This window comes from Apteryx rowi, unplaced genomic scaffold, assembly GCF_003343035.1.
Source record: "Apteryx rowi isolate R43461 unplaced genomic scaffold, aptRow1 scaffold_100, whole genome shotgun sequence".
In the NCBI taxonomy this organism is placed as follows: domain Eukaryota; kingdom Metazoa; phylum Chordata; class Aves; order Apterygiformes; family Apterygidae; genus Apteryx; species Apteryx rowi.
The window spans coordinates 2,008,977-2,027,022 of NW_020447198.1; the positions used below are offsets into that span (position 1 = coordinate 2,008,977).

The window sequence follows — 18,046 nt, forward strand, 5'->3', positions numbered from 1 at the left end:
CGGTCCGAGCCACATGAAGGCTGGCAGGCAAACGGCAGTTAGCTGGGGGAAGAGGAGGTGGGAAGGACGGGGGGTTGGCAGGGAACCTTCTCACCGCAGGCGTATCGGCTCTCGCAGGCTGCCCTCCTCGTTTCTTGCTCCTCCGACCCAGAGGAACCCCGTTCGGTAACATGGAGTACCCTCTTCACCCACGCGGACGTATGCTTCTGCCTGACTCCCATCCGCCTACAAAAAGCGTCTCCTCCTCTTTCCTCCTTCTCTCCCCCAACATGAACACCCTCCTCTGCCGCTTGGGTTGTTGGGGAGGAGAGGGTAAGGCTGGGAAGGCTAGGGTCAAACCTGGGCGTATGCCTGCGTCGGTCATGCCACCTCTGCTTCTGCCTTGGGGCAGCGTGTTTGCCTATGTGACCTCCTGATGTCCCTCCCGGCCTTGGCTTTTTTCTTATTCTCCTCTCGTTGAGACGAGAGTTAAGATTGCACGAGAGTTCGCAGTATGCTTACTGGCGTGCTGTCCATTTTTAATCTGTGAGCTCTTGGGAAACGCTTGAAAGGTTGGGCCCATCAAAATGGCAGTTCTTAACTGGTGTGTTTTGTATGTGTTTTTCGTTTGTTCTGTGCAGATCCYGATGAATTTGAGAGGATATATGAGCCGCTAGATGTGAAGAGCAAAAAGATCCACATAGTGGACAGCGGGCTTACATTCAACCTGCCATACCCACTTATCTTAAGACCTCAAAGAGGGGTCGATCTTATCATCTCCTTTGATTTTTCAGCAAGGCCAAGTGATTCCAGTCCTCCTTTCAAAGTAAGTAAGATAGGCCATTCCTTCTGTTCGTGTTAATAAATTCAGGATGATTCAGTTCTTTATTCTAGGCAGATCAGTTGCAAATTTAATGGTTTCCRAAGGCTAACCTTAGTGCTATTGTATCTACAGCTTTGGAGTAACTTGTTTCCACGTCAAGGCAGAATATTCCACCCTGTCTCAGTTCCTGTTTACATGACTCACATGAGACAACTGACACAAAGAAGGCAAATATAATTTGGGTCTCAGTAAACCACTGTTTGAAGTAATAGCTATCTGGTTTTTATGAAAATCTTGCCTTCAACACTGAATTGTGGAATTTGATTTTATGACGATATTAAACAATTGAGTCATTTATTCTTACTTTATAAAATGCGTTAACAGAAAGAAACAGTAAGACGGAAGTAAAGTAGAAAAAAACTCTACTTGTTACCTAAAACACAGTATGAGTAAGGGAACACATTAGACTGCTACTCCAATTCCATCCAATTCAATTCCATTTTTGATGTAAAAAATGAAAAATCTTTCTCTTTGTTACTTGTAACATTATTTTTAAGATCTCCAGTGGATCACATGCTGACATATGTCACTTRCTGTGATCACATATCATAATAAAGCATAATAATGAAAAAGCATTTAAAATTCTCAGAAGTTTCTCATGTGCAATTCAAAAGTGATTTAGGAGTTTAATTCCCAGCACATGTGTGTAAGTGATCTCTTCTCTGAAATTAAGATTTACGGTTTTCGGTAACCAAAGGGCTTATTGAAAGTCTACCCTGAATGTAAATAAGATTTCAGTGCAGGAGGGATTGATAAATGCTTCAGTGAAGAAATGATTACAAGTTTCRAGAATATATTCCTCTTAAGAGACTTTTTATTACAGCAGTTTCATGAGTACCTGCTAGGGCTTTTTTATAAAATATCCTGCTGTACTTCAAGTAATTTTTGTGTTCCTGACTGTTCTTATCTCCTGACAAAGATTCTTAAAATCAGATAGATATCTGTAATAAGCTTACGCACTGGGGACTTAATTTAGCTGTCAATGGGGTCAGTGGAAAGTCTGAGAATCAGTCTGGATCAATCTCCTTTAGAAACTGTCCACCAGAAATCAATGTTTATTTTTATAATCAGAAATCTAACAGTTCTCCCATCTCTAAGAAGGAAGGCATTTCCATGTCTTATGGATGAATTACTACATGTGTTATTATGCATTGAACATCAAGTGCATATTTGGCACCAGGCATGAATCCTGGCCCTCTTAATTTTAAAACTAGCATATTAATAAGATTTTAGTCAACTTGCATGCAATTAATGAAGATAAAAAAAAATCTAGCCATATGCCTTAGATATTAATAGGCTAGCTGGAAGAAATGACAACAGCGATGATGATGATGAGTAGGTAAAGGAAGTCTGTGAAATGGATTAAATGGCGTCTTTTAAAAATCATCAGACGTTCTGTTTAGACCTTCTCTCGGTAGAGTTGCCCAGCTGGGAAGGTGGGATGGCAGGTCAGAACTACAGCGGATGAAAGCCTGCAGCCATGACCCCACCGTGGCACAGCCRCTCTTCTACACAACACTGTATTTCCAAGGATTTCAGCCCCTTTTACTCTGGAATAGATAGAAGCAGACCTGAGCATAAATGAAAATCACACCATTTGCATGGGGGTATATATAGGAACAGGAAGTTTATAGCTTTGGCTCAGGAAAATGATACAAGTGTGGCTAATTTTCCTCCCCTGTGTCACCCCTACATCATGACAGTGAGAAGGGCCCAAATCCTGGTTTTGTAGTTATGTAGTTTTGTAACTGTGAAACGGTTGAAACGTAGTTGACATTAGATTTCTCAGGATTAATTCCCATAGCAGGAAGGACTGCAACAGCTCGGACGTGACCCAGCAGGTCTGGTGCTCTAGCTCTTACAGCCGTGTGATGTAAATGCATGGCYTTCTGTCATCTTGCAGAAATGTGTCCAATATTGCTAAATATATAGCATTTTGGAAGTGAAACTGCCAAACATGTAATGTTTCGGAAGTGATACTTAACTGTTCAATTGCATCTCTCTAGAATATAGTTGTTTTGGGGGCTATCTGTAAGAGTAAGATACTAGGAAGAATCAGCAATGCTGCTCCAGTCCTTAAGTTTTCCTTAACTGGCTGAATCCCGCAGTCTGCTCATTCCTTCAGGTTTCTGTTCATTTAAGAATTTGATTCCATTTTTGTCAGGATTGAGTATTTCCCCATTAGCTAAATTTACTGACTCAGCACCATCATTTCCTCCGAAACATCATTTTCCTCACTTTTTTAAGTTCCCCACATGGAGTCTATGTAAAAGGCTGTGTATTGATGTCTCTCTTACTCTTTGCCAGCRCGTTGAGCTTTTTTATCTCCGTCAGCTGCAATTTTCTGTGCCGTTTTGGGGAACGTACCGTAACATGGAGAACTTGATTTGAAATAGCAAGATGGTGTCCAGAAGGTTTTTTTTTTTATATAAACTAATTTCAGAAAGGTAGAATCGTTCTCAGAAGGAAAAACGGTGGGAAAACTCAGTGGKGCTGTATTTAAATGGTTTCTTAAAGCCACCGTCAAAGGGACTGGTTCATTATTTCTGAATCACAAATAAGTGTATTACAGCAACGGGGACGTACCGCCAAGGGATGCGCAGCCGTAGCCCGCAGGCAGCGGCTACGTGCCCGTGGCGCCGTTCTGCCGAAGGGACACGGGCCAGCTTTGTTTGCCGCTTGGGCAAGCCCAGGGCTTCTGCTAACCTTAAAAAGAATAAATGTCCGTTCAAGAGCTGGCCCCTGTCTATTGTAGGGCTGCAAAATGGTTTTATTACTCCATTGCATAGGGAGATCAGCCAGCTGAAGTCMATGACTCCACTCTTGTTTTATCATTTTACACCCACTATCTTTTAATCTCTTGCGTATTCAAAACAGTTGCCCAAAGAAGGGTCCCGTTTCCTTCAAAAGCGAGATTAAATACACTGACCTTCCCCCGGCTCCCTGTCACACGCTCTCATTGCACGCTTTGAGTCATTATTTACAAGTTATTTTGTTTACGGACTTGTCACGAGGGCGGGGAGCGGGGAGAAGGCTGGTTTCCAGCCTTGCATCTTTGCTTAGCATGCTTTCAGCTGCCGTTCGGCACGGTGATGTGACTCCAAACATAACAACGTTGCATCGGTGTTTATCAACTCTCCTTGGTTTCCATAGCGCTGCTCCRCTGTTTGCAAGTAAAATTGCGGGCAGTTTTTTTTTCTAGCTGTCAGCTCTGTAAATTTACCCCAAGATTTACGTGACAGACCAACTCTTTCCTTCCTGTGAATCATCCCAGGTGGGGAAGATTGGGCAGGCTGAATTAGGTGCTCATTTCTACCTGTAAAGCCCCAGCTATCAAAAATACCTTCCGTGACAGTTATGGAGCTCTACACAGTCATGCTGGATTTGCGTGGGCATAACTAATTATATCAACTTATGGGCTGATGCCATCTCAGGGCTTTTCAAAGCCTCTCCCCTGTATAGAGTCTGAGGGCATAAAATGGTGTTTCTGAGTCTGCCCTTTTGTTGCTAAAGTCAACTCAGAGTTATTACTTAAAGAAAATTAAAGATGTATTTTTAAGATGTGAATTTCATTATAAGGGTCTGGGATGTAGCAGACTTGAAGGGAGGCTCCCRTCCGTAACAGCTTACCTAACTCCTCTTAGCTGCAAAGAATACACATGCCAGTATGGATCTGGGATGGAAAATCTACCATTTAAAGAAAAAAATGATGGGTGTTTTGCCATCTTGTATACAAAGATTGACTTGGTCAATCCTTTTGCGGTCAAGAAGCATGACTTAATAAAATTGCTCCTATTATTGATAACTTCTTCATTCTGTGACTGTCCAGGTAAAATCCCACTTTGCAGTGGATGTTTTTAATCGTCTTAAACTCTTTTATCTTTCCAGGAAATTTTGCTTGCTGAAAAATGGGCCAAAATGAACAAGCTTCCTTTCCCCAAAATAGATCCAAATGTGTTTGATCGAGAGGGCTTGAAGGAGTGCTATGTTTTTAAACCAAAGGATACCTCTTCAGAGAAAGACTGCCCAACTATAATCCATTTTGTTCTGGCAAACATCAACTTCCGGAAGTACAAAGCTCCAGGTGAGCTAACAGTTTCCGATGCTAAATTGAGTTGTTCCTTTGAAGCTTTGTATCAACATATCAGTGATTATATACTGGAAGTGTTTTGTCTCTGACATAACTCTTAAGTCTGTCTGTAGTAGTCACGGATTTCAAAAGGTCCATTAAAAAATGAGATAGTCATTCCTCAGTCTTAAAATTTAGATTTTCTTTTTCAAAATGATAAATACCTTTTGTATTTGTTCTGTATGCAGGTGTCCCAAGAGAAACACAGGAAGAGAAGGATTTTGCAGACTTTGATATTTTCGATGATCCTAATTCACCGTTTTCTACCTTCAACTTCCAGTATCCCAATGAGGCTTTCAAGAGGCTTCATGATCTAATGGAGTTCAACACCCTCAATAACATCGATGTATGTATGCCAGCGCACAAGGGGCTTAAAGTGTCCAGATTGTTAAAGGCGAGAAGTAGGTGATGTGAATACAGCCCTAAATCTGCCATACCGAAGGTCCGGAGATTTACTTTAGTGTTTTCCTTATTGATTCGTTTTGACATATTAAGTGCTTTCTGCATATAGAGCTGAGGCTGGATCAAAGGCCATTACAGGCAGTGAAAAAAATCTGCTTTATTTTAATGAGGGTTGGAGTATTCTCTAAGAAAGTTCTTCATGAGCTTGTGCAGAAGTGCGGTGCTTATGGGTACCGGCACAAACTGTTGTATGGTCCGCTTATTTCCTTCCAGCCTGGGAAGGGAAGGAGAAGGGAAGGTTTTAGCTGCATAGATAATACAGCAACGGGAGTTACCTGAAGTAAGACTGGAGAGAGCTGGATGAGTTGCAGTGAGAATTAGGGGAGACGATTTTGCCTTTTTTTTTGGGGGGGTCTCTGTTTTTGAAGTGTTGAGGTATCAGTGCTATGGGAATTATTATCRTATATGATCCTCTGTCGATTACAAACAACTAGGTAAATACACTGCTGAAAAGGCCAGAGGTGCTTTCTAGTGGATAAAAAAGTCTAAACAATATTTCTGGGGCTAAGATTGACTTAATATTGTGGTCATCTTCTGCCAAATGGAGGAACTAGTAGAGTGCAGTTAAACCTCTATGGGCTTTTTATGTTTGACCCTGTGCTTGTTAGGATCCTTTCTAATTCATTTTCTTATCTAATTTGGTTATTACGTTGTTTTTTGTCGTTTTAACATCAGAAGTCCTGCAGTGTAGCTGAGCAAAGGTGACTGGGCAGGACATAGGACATTAAATCCAGGATGCATTTTATATTCAGATATTCATGTGTGATTTCCTAACTGGAAACAAGGGATAATGGAACATTTTGTAAGGATCTCTGGAAAAATCTGTCAACTAACTCAGCCAGTAACGATTAATTATATTATTTAATTGATACTGTTACACAGGACCTTGATCTGATCCCATTTCCCCAGCAACAGTGGAGTGACTATCCATATTCACAGGTGCAACTGTGAATGCATCATCCCAGATACAGATTTTCTTTTAATGTAGTGAGTCAAACTTGTGTCTTTGGGACCAAGTAAGCAAAACTGAAGATTTAAACTTTCTCAAGATATTGGTGATTCATATATCCTTTAAGTATGCATTTTCTCATGGTTTGACGGACCCTTCAGAATCGCACTGGGACTCAGTTTGGATGGTGTATATTCCCGTGTGACTTCTTTGATGCCAGGGCTATTCTGCCATCTGCCAACACTGAAACCAGTATCTCATACAGTCAAGAAAATGGAATTCAAAGCAATACTCAGCAATCGCTTTGGTCAGTGATGGAGCACTGTGGAAATGAGCAGCCACGGGTGTTGAGATCTGATGGGATCTTTTCTATCAGTTAAAAAGTCATAAAAATGTTAGTCCTTGCCCTGAATGACACGCTGCTCAACTCTTTTCCAGGTGATCAAGCAAGCTATGATGGAAAGCATTGAATACAGGAAGGAGAATCCGTCTCGCTGCTCGGTGTCTCTAAGCAATGTCGAAGCAAGGAGGTTCTTTAATAAAAACCACCTTAACGACAACCATACGTAGAGGATGTGCTGTAGGTCCCACTCCCTGAAGAGGCTGCCTCTATCTTTATAACTGGAGTTGAAAAGACATTATAAAGAGCGTTGCTGCTCTCGAAAAGGGCTGTGCGAAACTCCTGAAAACCGTTTCTTGTGCATTTTCAAGTTTCAATATTATTTTATACTACTTGCTTTTAACCTAAAAATTGAAAACATTTCAGTGTGCAGGTCATTCCCTTTTAAAAACTATGGAACTAGGTTATCTTGGCTGTAGAGTCATTTGGTTCACAGTGAGGGGGACGGGGGGGGGTGTTGTATTTTTTCTTTGTTTTTACAAAATTGTAAGTACTGTTTTCTCCCAGTGGGGCAATTTTCTTATTTTTAATTGATGTAAATTGGGCGTAGCTTCAAATGCGTGATGAGATTTGAAACACGATAGAATGAAACTTGAGTAATAGAGACCATATAGAGGTATACCTGGACTTGGGCCCAGATCCCCCTCCGCTTTGTGTAAATGAGAAAACTTACTTTGACTTTGGCTGAAAAGTCAATGACTGATAACTATTGCTAGGCAATAGCTGCTCCCTACTATATTAAGTCACTTAGCTGCTTACCAGCACTGTTAAGGTTGATTTCTTGTACTGGATGGGATTTTGATCGCTAATAACCATTGGCTATATTGGCCTTACCAAAACTCCATAATCAAGCTGTGTTTCAAATTTTGCTTTTCTTGCATTAATTATAGAGCAGTGTCTCTTAAAAAAACACACACACAACACAACACACACACATTTTTTATAACAAACGGGTAAAGAAATGGGGTTTATACATCTTTGATAATATTATGAGCAGGATCCTCAGCTGGTTTTGAACGTTAGCAGAGCTTTGGTGAGTGATGCCAACAGGGATCTGCTTTTGAATCTTTGAATCTCGAATATTTTCACACAAATTGAAGTCCACTTCACTACTTTTTAATATTATATGTATCCACTCAGTAAAAAATCCAACCTCTTTTATTTTTTTCCTCATTTTTCACAAAATTAAATTGCTTGAGTTTTTGAGCCGGCAGTACCTGTGTGTTAAATAATTGTTAGTTCACGTACCTCTGGCCAAATTGCTTTAAAATAAATTAAGAATCATTTAGAGTTTGATCATGATGAAAAACATTACATTTCTGCAAAGGGACAGTGGCAATGTTTACTAGGGATCGATAAACATTCCTAGGTAAGAATGTGAAGTAATTCATGTGCTAAGGGCTATATTTTTTAAAATATATTTTTACTACTTTGACTAATGAAAGATCATGCATAGACATAGATTATTTTAGTACCGGCTGAACCAGTGCTGAAAATCTTCCTGGTAGAGAACTGTGCTAACACACAGAAAAACGTGGTCGTGCCTCCAAAGCCACCAGCGGCGACCGGGTGCAAGATTTGAGTGTGCAAATGTTGAGCGCTTGGCTGGTGGTTTCTTTTTTTTTCTTCTTCTTCTTCTTCTTTTTTACAAATGCAGGGGATTAATTCGCACCCAAATCCTAGCAATTGGTAGTTTGCTGCCTTTTTTGGCGGCGTTTGAAGGGGAAGATGGCAACGGCTGAATAACTCTGAGAGTTATYGCGAAGGTATTTGCCGAGGTGAGAGGGTAAAACCGTCCCCGGCTGCCGCGCGTGTTGCTTGTCCAGCACTGCACATCGGGTGGAGAAGAAAAGCACTGGGAAAAAAGGATTATTTGCAGGGTCGTGGCCACAAGCCATGAGGGTTTCTTCGCAAGAGCTTTAAGCGAAATTTTGGTCTCAAGCCTTCTGTTGCCGTTACGAGGGTTCCGCTTTCGGCCTCCTCTTGTCGCTGGGGCTGTTGGGATCCCGGCAAGCGCAGAGGCAGCAGTCACAGCCAGTACCGTGCCGCTGGGTAAAGCCCCTGGGACGCGTATCTGATTTCTTGTTTGATAGTAATTTTGTAACATGATTTTTACAATTACTCCTCGTTTCTCAAAGCGTTAATTGTTAATTCAGTGGCTGTTCCTTTTATTGTGAATTATTATTTTCAGTTGCTAAAATCTGCAAGCCCATGGGAAAGGAAGCAGTTATAATGCATTCCTTTTTATAGTCACTGCACCATCCCTCCTTAAATCTACATGTAATGTGTGATTAATAGCATTTTTCATATTGATTAATAGGTTTTATCTCTGTTTGAATTAGAGCATGTTTAAAATCAAGAGAGAAAATAAAAGTAACTTATCTTAGTGCTGCGTAATTTAAACATTTACAATAATTGCTTGAATACAGGAAGAAACTGGTACCATTCTTTTATTGTAATATTTTCTTTTCAATCCATTTTTTCTTCCTTTTGGTTAACATGATAACATTTGTATTTTATATTTTACAACACCTACCTTCTCTGTTTTATGGAAGTGTTTTGTCATGCTTTATACAGTTTGTATTATCACAGTGTTATCAAACAATAAAAAATAAAATTTAACTGTGTTTGGCATCCATTGTTTTCAGACGGTTTATTTTGATTGTTTAACGATACTGCCACTTTTATTGTGAAAAGGTGTGAGACAGACAGATATCCTGTGCGTGGAAGCTGGTGGGACAGCTGTCAAGTAGGAAATTCAACATTTTGCTGGTTAGTCTTTCTTTTTAGTTTAAATGTTAAAAATGCAACTTTTTTGAGCAGTTCAGCGGAGGGGGGAATACCCCGTTTTGGTTTCTACCATTTTTTTCTGATACGATCACTCTGCGAGTCATTTTGTGCTGTTAAGAGCTACTAGAGCGAAACACAAAAGGGGTTTGGGGGCTGGGTCCTTGCTGTCTCTAATGCTGTACTTCTTAAAAAGCAGGTGAAGGGGAGACGTTCCTCCAAACCTGCAGACCCAGTTCCATGAAATCCAGCTCAAGCAGACGTCGGCCTGCGTTTGCTGCACGACAAGAAGAGTTTCTGGTCGGCAGGTGCTCCAAAACGCCGGGGCATCCTTCTGGCAGCAGATCCGTGAGTAATTCCGTTCCATGCCTGTACGGCAGACAAGGCTGTGAGCACAAGGTCTACGAGTAAAACGTTAGAGGGACCAAAGCCTTCCGTCGTAAGGCGTGCGGGGGCGCGTGACAAGCGTTTGACGTGCCGAAGCGCCGCGGTCCCCTGAGCCGGCGCGGCTGGGACCTTGCCCCCGCTGCGCCTGCCGACACGGGCCTCGTCCGGCGGCAGCAGCAGCAGCAGGCCTGTCCGCTGGGGCCCGCGGCTCGCTCCCTCTGCAAAGGTCCCCTGGGACTGTCCCCACTTTCTCGAATGACATTTGAAATGTCTTGGACTCCCAAGAAGCTCACTGGTAAATTCATAATTGTAATTTCACTACAGGCTCGAACAAAAAAGTTCTTTAATCCTATGCCCATAAATAGAAAATCCGTCTTGGTATGATCAGAAAGCTAGAAATTGAAACCTGTTTTGACTCAGCTGTAGAGCAGAAGATTAAGACTTCTAGTCTTAGTCACACAGTGTATTAAAAATTATGCCCAAGGGGAATAATAACGAAGGGAAAAAAAAACCTTCTCACAACTGCTGTGAAACCAAGAATGTATACATTTTTGTATGCTTTTTTATTATTTTTTTCCTCTCCTTCCTGCTCCTAACCCTGGTTCATCTTTTTTATCCCCGTGATAGTTTTTCCAACCAAATGTATGCGTACTTACAAGAAGGTAGAAGGTGGCTTTAGAAAATGAGTTATTTCACATTTCAGGCATTATTTGAGGCAGTGCTTGCAGGATATGGAAATGCCACAGCGCTAGCGTAAGGCTGCAGAGAGCTCGGCCTCCCGGGTCAAGTACAGCTACTTCAAAGCAGATTTGGAGCGTGCGTCTGTCCCGTTCCAGGCGAGATTGGCAGCAAACCTGTGACATCCAGTTCGGAGGTTATTCTGTCTTTTCTGTAGGGGCTTAGGGCAGAGTGTCCAGCTGTCAGAATAAGCATCTGCAGTCTCYGCTTACGCTTTTTTACAGCGGAAGTAAACGCGCAGAAAAAAATCCTATTAACCCGGCGAGCGTGAGAACGCGAGCGCGTTGACCTCGAGCGCGTTTGCATCAGCGAGAAGAGAATTCCTTCTGGCAGGGGCTCAGAGCCCCAGCAGCCGGGCTCTCTGCTTTGATCCTGCGTGCTGCAGGGGGGGCGGCAACCCGAGAAGCAATTGGGGACGGCTCCGGTGCGCTCCGCAGCGCGCCCCGGATCGCCCAGAGGCCTCGCTCCGCTTTGYGGCGCCGCCGCCGGGATTGCTTTCGAGGGGAGCCGTTGAGCCGCCCTGTGCGAACAGATGGACGTGATGTTGGTAACACTGCGAAGCGAGTTGTGCAACCAAATAAATTTGCATAACACATGTTTGCTCTGATGCTCGCTCAAAGCCCAAGCATGCAGACGTTTCCTGAAGCTGTAAATTCGCCCATCACTCTTACTGGTTTTTCACTTCACATACAGGTTGGATTTGGGTATGAACCTGACTCATCCAATTAAGTTATATACACTGGCCCTTCTCACGCTAGGTAAAAGGGAAGATCGTCACAGTTCACAGCAAGAAATTCCCCATGACAACAAAAACACGAGACTCTCTTTCATGCAGGGAAAAGCCAGGGGAACAATACCGTTGACAAAACTGAGTTTAACTTTTAGCTCACCACAGAGACAATCTTCACCCCATTTTTTAGGACAGTATTTGCAAAGYCATTTTGTTTTATGATGTGAGTGGGGAGAAAATACTCGTTCAGCACCGGGTGATCAAGTTTAATTGCCCCAGGTTTGTAGGTGGGAGGCAAACCCGTATTTATCAGTGACCCCGTACTGAATTTATCCTTCCGGCAGGTCCTGGCGGAAGAGGCGCAGCCTCTACCTGAGCTCAACGCGGCAAAGCAGAAGTGGGAGCAAAACCTGTATAGTTTCCCACGCATCAGGGGAAGCGAATGTGGGAGCTGCCGCRCGGAGAACAGCGAGAAAAGCCGTAAGTGGAAAGCGCGATCAGGCCGGGRCGAGGAAGGGAAGCGGTGGCCATGCGTTGGCGGCGCCTGGCAGCGTGGCCAGGTGCTCGGGCGAGTGCCGGAGGGCAAAGGATGTGCAGCGGCTGCGGAGGACGGTCAGCCCTGCCGGCCTGCCCAGGGCTCGCGCCRGGCCAGAAATCCTCAGCCCCGTTCCAATAGCTGCCAGAAAACCCTTGAATSCATTTAGAAAGCTGAGTGGAGACTTTATGCTGGTTGGAAGCCAGTCACTTACGATTTTAAAAGCACTGAACTAGGCTTTTCTGTCTTTGTTTCCTTCAAGCCATGTGTCCAATGGCCTCGGAGGGCTTTTTACTTGGAGCCAGCTTTCTGGTTAGAAAATGTTTCGTCCTGAATCAGAGCAATACTTCTCCAGTGCTTTCTGCTTGGAGCCTGTGGCAAAGCTAGAAACAGAAACCTGAGCAGCTGGAGATGGTTTTGGCCTTTTGGTTCCCATCTAATTCTCAGCCAGACTTTTTATTCTTTTTTTAGGCAAATCAAGATGGACCAAGGGCAAACAAGCACCTCCCTTCTTACTTGGGTACTGAAACGGAACAACTTTCTATCCTCATAGAACTACTTAGGTGAAGTTACACACTTCATTTTCTAATTTGGACTAATTCTAATCTTATTTTCTAATTTGGACTCTTCCGTTCCTGGGCAGGTTTTCTGGATGGACTTGCGGGTCGGGATGGACAGGGCCAGCACTTGCTCTTGCAAGGCGAATGGAAACTCGGCTCTTTTGCAAGGCAGGTCATTAAGTGCTTCAGAGGAYGGGGTTAATGCGAGAGGCATGTTCCACGTCTAGGTTGTGCTAAGTACACGTTAGAGGCATTTTTTTGCCAACATGTTGTTTAGGGTGTGTTCTGGAAAATATGAAAAGGAATTAATGTAATGACATTAAAAGAAATTGAGGCAAGGATTTTGCCAGTATGGTTGGGAATTAGAAACGCTGATACTTTGCAGCTGTAGATTTAATACGTATGCTTCCTTCTGGTCCAGCTTTTTTAAATCCGGGGGATTTGCTACAGGACATTTTTGCRTTACAGTCAAATACTGTTTATGACACTAACTAATCCGGGCTAGCTGTCAGCAGAAATAGATACAGCCTGAATTGCTGGGCTAATATCCGCTTATTGGCAGACAGGGATGTCAGTCTGTCCAGCRGGGGCAGGAGAGGCGTAGGCCTGACGGAGCTCTTGCTTTCAGCTGCAGATCAGGCGACTTTGGTGACGTTGCTTAGGAATCCCGACTGTGTCCGGAGTCGTGACCTGACCTGGCCGCTGAGATGGCCCCGCTGCTTTTGGTGCTCACGCCGGCTCTGGTCCGCAGCCCAGGAGCGATGAGGAATACRGGGGACCGAGGTCTGAATCAGCGGCTAAAAAAAAAAATCAACGCYGGAGTTAGACGCATGCCACAGGCAGTCTCAAAAGCATATTTTTACAGCGCTGTTGCAATGATCAGCCTCATAACTGACGATTTCCTCTGTGATGGAACCAATGACGGTTCCTGTGCGGTGTTCAGCATTTTTCCATTTGCCTAGGAAGTCCAGGGAGAAACACCAATTAAGTAGTTTTGCTGCCCGTTCTGAACCGGTGCGCGCTTGACCTTAGCCATGTTCAGATACTTAGCCGGTGCTTTGGTAGAGGCCCTGATTAGTGCAGGTTTGCCACTTCACCTTGAGCTTCACGTCTCTTCGGACAGCTTGTTTAAAGCCCCCTTTTTTCCTCCACCTTTAGATGGAGAAGCCTCTTTAGAGCAGGTTGCAATGACCCACCTGACCGTAGACCTTTTTTATTATTGCGTGCCCTCGCGTCTTTGCGCTCTCTCTTTCGGGGCTGTATGGGGCAAAGGCCTGACAGAAGAAAAGGAGATAGTAATTTGGTATCGGGAACTCTCTGTGCGTCCTTCTCAGCCGTTTCCTTTTCTTTATTTTGTTATCAGAGCTTGGTGCTCTTTTCCTTTGCTTCCTCCTCCCTCCCTTCTCACCTCAGGAAGCTGCTGGTGTCYGGATAACCATCTTAGCACCGTTCCTCTGCCTCCATCCATCCTTTCTCTGCTAATTCTCCTTCCTTCTTCAGCAATCGGATTTCTTCAGCAATAGGAGTTCACCAGCATCTGCTTTTCTCTGCTTTCTTGCTAAAAAGGGCAGTGCGAAGGTTGGAAATCTCTTTGCAAAGTGTTCTGGTGAAATGTGCCACATGGCTTTCTTCTTTTTGTTCTGGAAGTAGGAAAAACAAACCATTAGGAAACGGGAAAAAGGCTGTGGCAGTGACATGCAGAAGCCAGGCCCGAGTATTACGTATTCTTGATTTCCCTAGAGAAAAATCAGTGCTCTCTTCTGTGCCTCTTATGTGGCGCTTTCGAAAGCAGGAATGGAAACAAAGCCCAGACCAGCCTGAGATGCCTGTAATTAGGGGGCTTCATTAATTCCCTAACGGACAACGGCTGGATCCAGCAGTAAAGGGGGATCACGGGAACTGTGGCTCGTGTTAGCAAAAGGATTAATAAAAAGAGCAAAATGTCACAGCTTCGTTTTTCCCACAAGGCCTCCTTAAGATTCAGCTTCGTCACCTGCCTATCCCGCAGCGCGGCGACTCATGTTCTTGCTGCGGTGGGACATCCTGAACGAAAGCAAATGAATAATCAGCGTCTGTCTAGATGCTGTTCTTAATACTAGTGAAAGGGCCACCCGCGTTTTCTTCCTTACTTAGGTACAAGAAGCTTCATATATAGCTGCGAACCGGGGTAAGGCAGCAGGTCAAATAACAACTGCTGAGCTGCGCGGTGATACACGCAGCGTCAGACGGTCCACTGGGAGCGAAGCCTCTCCAGATTTAGCCGGAGCAGAAATCAGATTTCTGGTTTGCGGACGTCTGGCTGTTTTGCAACTTGTTTTCAGTATGAGCAATACTTGTTTTTTGCAAGGGAAAAAGGGTCAAGGCCGTCATCGCTGTGGCTGTCAGGGCTGCAGAGTCAACTTATGAGGACCGGGAGTAAAGCGGGGAGAAGTTTCAATGTTCGAAACTCTTTTAAAAGGCCTCCGCCAACCGGGCAAGAGAGGGATGGAAGACTGGCTGGCTAAGCCCGGAGGGATGCCGGTTTGCCTTATGTCAGCTTTAGGTGCTAACAGAGCCAGAAAGCCATCCCTCTATCCTGAAGTCTGTACTGTCAGGTGTTTCGCACAGCGTATACTTTACCATAGCTTTTTTTCTTATGAACAACAGTAATTAGCTTCCCACAGTATCAGTCAGATTTGAATCCGTTTAGAGGAAAACTCAAAGGCTCAGACTTTAGTTTACAGTGCTGTTTTGTACGAAAAATAGTCGTGCCTTGTTCTGCCTGATTCGTACCGCAGTCAGTATTAGTTCCCTGTCAAACCAGTAAAGTCCTGAACAGCCCTTGACACAACCTACCTGCGTTGCTAATAGTCCTGAAATGCAGTGTTTAATCAGCGTATTTTTATTTAATGCTTTGGTTTTAGAGTACTTTTTGGAGTGCTGATTCCTTGGAGGTTTACCCCAGCGCATGAGATGCCAGGATTTGGACAGAGGAGAAGACAGGTCAGCTAATGTTGATCAAATTGGTCAACAGAAAATAATTCTAGGAAAAATGCTCCTGGAATTTTTTAGCATTTTTTTAAATCTATCGACTTGTGTTTCATTTGCAATTGAAAGGGGATTTTAGGGTAAATGTTGCTGGGCTCCCTGAAGGCGGCGTTGCTGGGGGTAGGATCATCGTTACGGTGTGTTAGCCTGAAAGATCAAGTCGAATTGAATAGGGGGGAATTTCACCAAGGGGATTTGGCCTGACTGGTTCAACCCAGGAGGCTTTGTCTTGGAAGGACAACCTGAGCGTAACGGGAGGTGGGACAGATCGAGCCCAGTTTGTGTGTGTGTGTGTGTGTGTGTGTGTGTGAATTAAGCAGATACGATCGCCTTATCGGGAGCCCAGTGCTTCGTTCTTAGGCTTGGATTTTAACATGTACATGGGAATATATGATGCCAGAAAACATAAGTTAAAGTTAGCTCGTTCCCTTTGTTTCCTAACCACTATAATGTGGTCAAAAGGGAGCGTGACAATACCTGGTAGATGTTGCTTTTCTTCCACAAAAGCATGTGAACTGGAAGCAGGGAATGTAAAAGAAGGAAAGCTTTAAACTCACTGGTTCCTCCCATCCATGTTGGTGAGTCAAAGTCTGTTCTTGCAAAGAGGTATATTGACTGCTAAATGCCAAAATTATGAAACCTGTGCACAAAGATATACTCCCTTGATGCTTGCGTATAGGGCTGGCTAAAGAGAGTTTCTTATTTTAAATTTGGATTTCCTTCCGATCAGAATGAGAAGTCGGAGTCCTGTAACTGAAGTAGAACTACTTTTCAATGGCTCATTTTGATAGAGTTGAAACACTTCACTATAATGTAAAATTTCAACATTTATGTTTTGCAGCATGATTAAAGGCAACTTTTCGGCTATATTGTGTAATGTAATAAATGTCAGACTGAAAAATTCAGCTTCACTGAAATGCCTTTTTATAATTGCCCGTGATGTTGTAAGATCCATTTAGCAAAATGTGTTCACTTAATGGATGTAATTGAATCATCATTTTGTGATGGCAAAGCATCACAGTGGAAAAAGTCCTCTGCTAATAATTTCCTGGTTCCCTGTGGGCAGGACACCTAGGAAAGCTCTTGTGAAATACAAAACTTTGTCTTATGAGTCTACAGGTAATGCCGAAGTGAATGGTCTTTTGCCTGGTGAATAAACAAATGGTTGGTTAGGGAAAAAAAAAGACCTGCCCTTCGGTGCCCTGCTGAAGGAGGAAACGGTGCACGAGTGCCTCCGTAGCTCGGCTTTGGCTCCTCCCGTGTTTGCATTGCCACTAAAACCCCCCTGGTGGGGGTCTGGTGGGTTTTGGCAGAGCAACGCAGCCTAGTGCAGGAAGGAAGGGTGGGATGCGCTACGTCGCAGAGCGCCCGCGAGACCTGGTTGAGACTTGCCCATCATGCAGAGATGATAACGCCCTTCTCTGAATGGGGAAATGCAGCTAGAGCAAAGTGCTAAACATGATGATTTATTAGCTTACTAAACGGGAATTTAAAGATTCGTGAGATTTCACCTCGGTGTACAAATATCCTTTTTTCAGGCCATGGACAGGAGCTGCCTTTGAGCGAGCGGGTTGCCTGGCAGGGGAGGAGGACGTGCGCTGTTGTACTCCAACACGTCTTCCCGCGACTTGAGGATGGGCCACCACAGAATCAACCTAGTAAGCTGCAAAGAGGCTAATTATCCTTGGGCTATAAACGATTTCAGTGCCAAAGGCCTCGTCTTCCTTTATGGTAGGGCACACATGCCAGTTTGTCATTCGATTTTTTCCAGCAATCTTATCCCAAAATGTTTTTTACTTTTCAATGGTATCACAGTAAAAATAAGCCTGTATGTATTTGTGCAGTTGAATTATGTATAAGGAGATGATGCTTTCATCAATGAAATATTAAACAGTGGGGTTTTTAGAGAACACAGTTATTATGTTCAAGGGAAACGTGAAGAGGACCCTGTCAGCACCTCGGTGTGGTCTCTGGCGCTGAGCCTCAGAGGTTACCCAGGTTTTCTCCCACTTGTGGACTTGTTGCAGATCGGAGGTAAAGTACGGTCGTTCACCAAGTAACTTATGTTTCAACCTGCCTTCTTCATAGCAGCGTGTAGCTCTAAAGAAAACTTGCCATCCTGTACCTTATGTTGCAGACAAGGGCATCTGCGTGTAAAAATAAAAACAGAAGAAACCTCTGCTTCCGGGGTAGGAAATTTCAGATTTCCGATGGTTTGATGGTGGTGACAAAACAGGAGCTGTCAGCCCTATCTCTTATCTAGGATGAAGTGCAATGAGCCAGCGTCTGCATGAGACGGGGCCTTGGCCGTGTTTATCACAGATAACTGCAGCGTGTGATACCGCAGCATCCTAACGATCGTGGGCTGGCGACGAGCGTACACGTGTCTTCGCCTTCTGCCATATCTGCATGTGGGCTATTGAAGGACGGTTGTATCTTGTGGGTTTCACGCTTGTGTTTCAGATCTAATAAATTCTTAT

General features: G+C 43.8%; 1 protein-coding gene across 1 annotated transcript in view; it reads left to right on the forward strand.

The window, feature by feature from the left end:
• Positions 1-9,396, forward strand: part of PLA2G4A (phospholipase A2 group IVA) — a 62,789-nt gene extending 53,393 nt beyond the window's left edge. The window contains exons 14-17 of the mRNA XM_026062842.1: positions 621-805; positions 4,751-4,946; positions 5,180-5,337; positions 6,841-9,396. Of these exons, the coding sequence (XP_025918627.1) occupies positions 621-805; positions 4,751-4,946; positions 5,180-5,337; positions 6,841-6,972 (671 nt within the window). The 3' untranslated portion in view covers positions 6,973-9,396. The remainder of the gene's footprint in view (positions 1-620; positions 806-4,750; positions 4,947-5,179; positions 5,338-6,840) is intronic.
• The last annotated feature ends 8,650 nt before the right edge of the window (positions 9,397-18,046 follow it).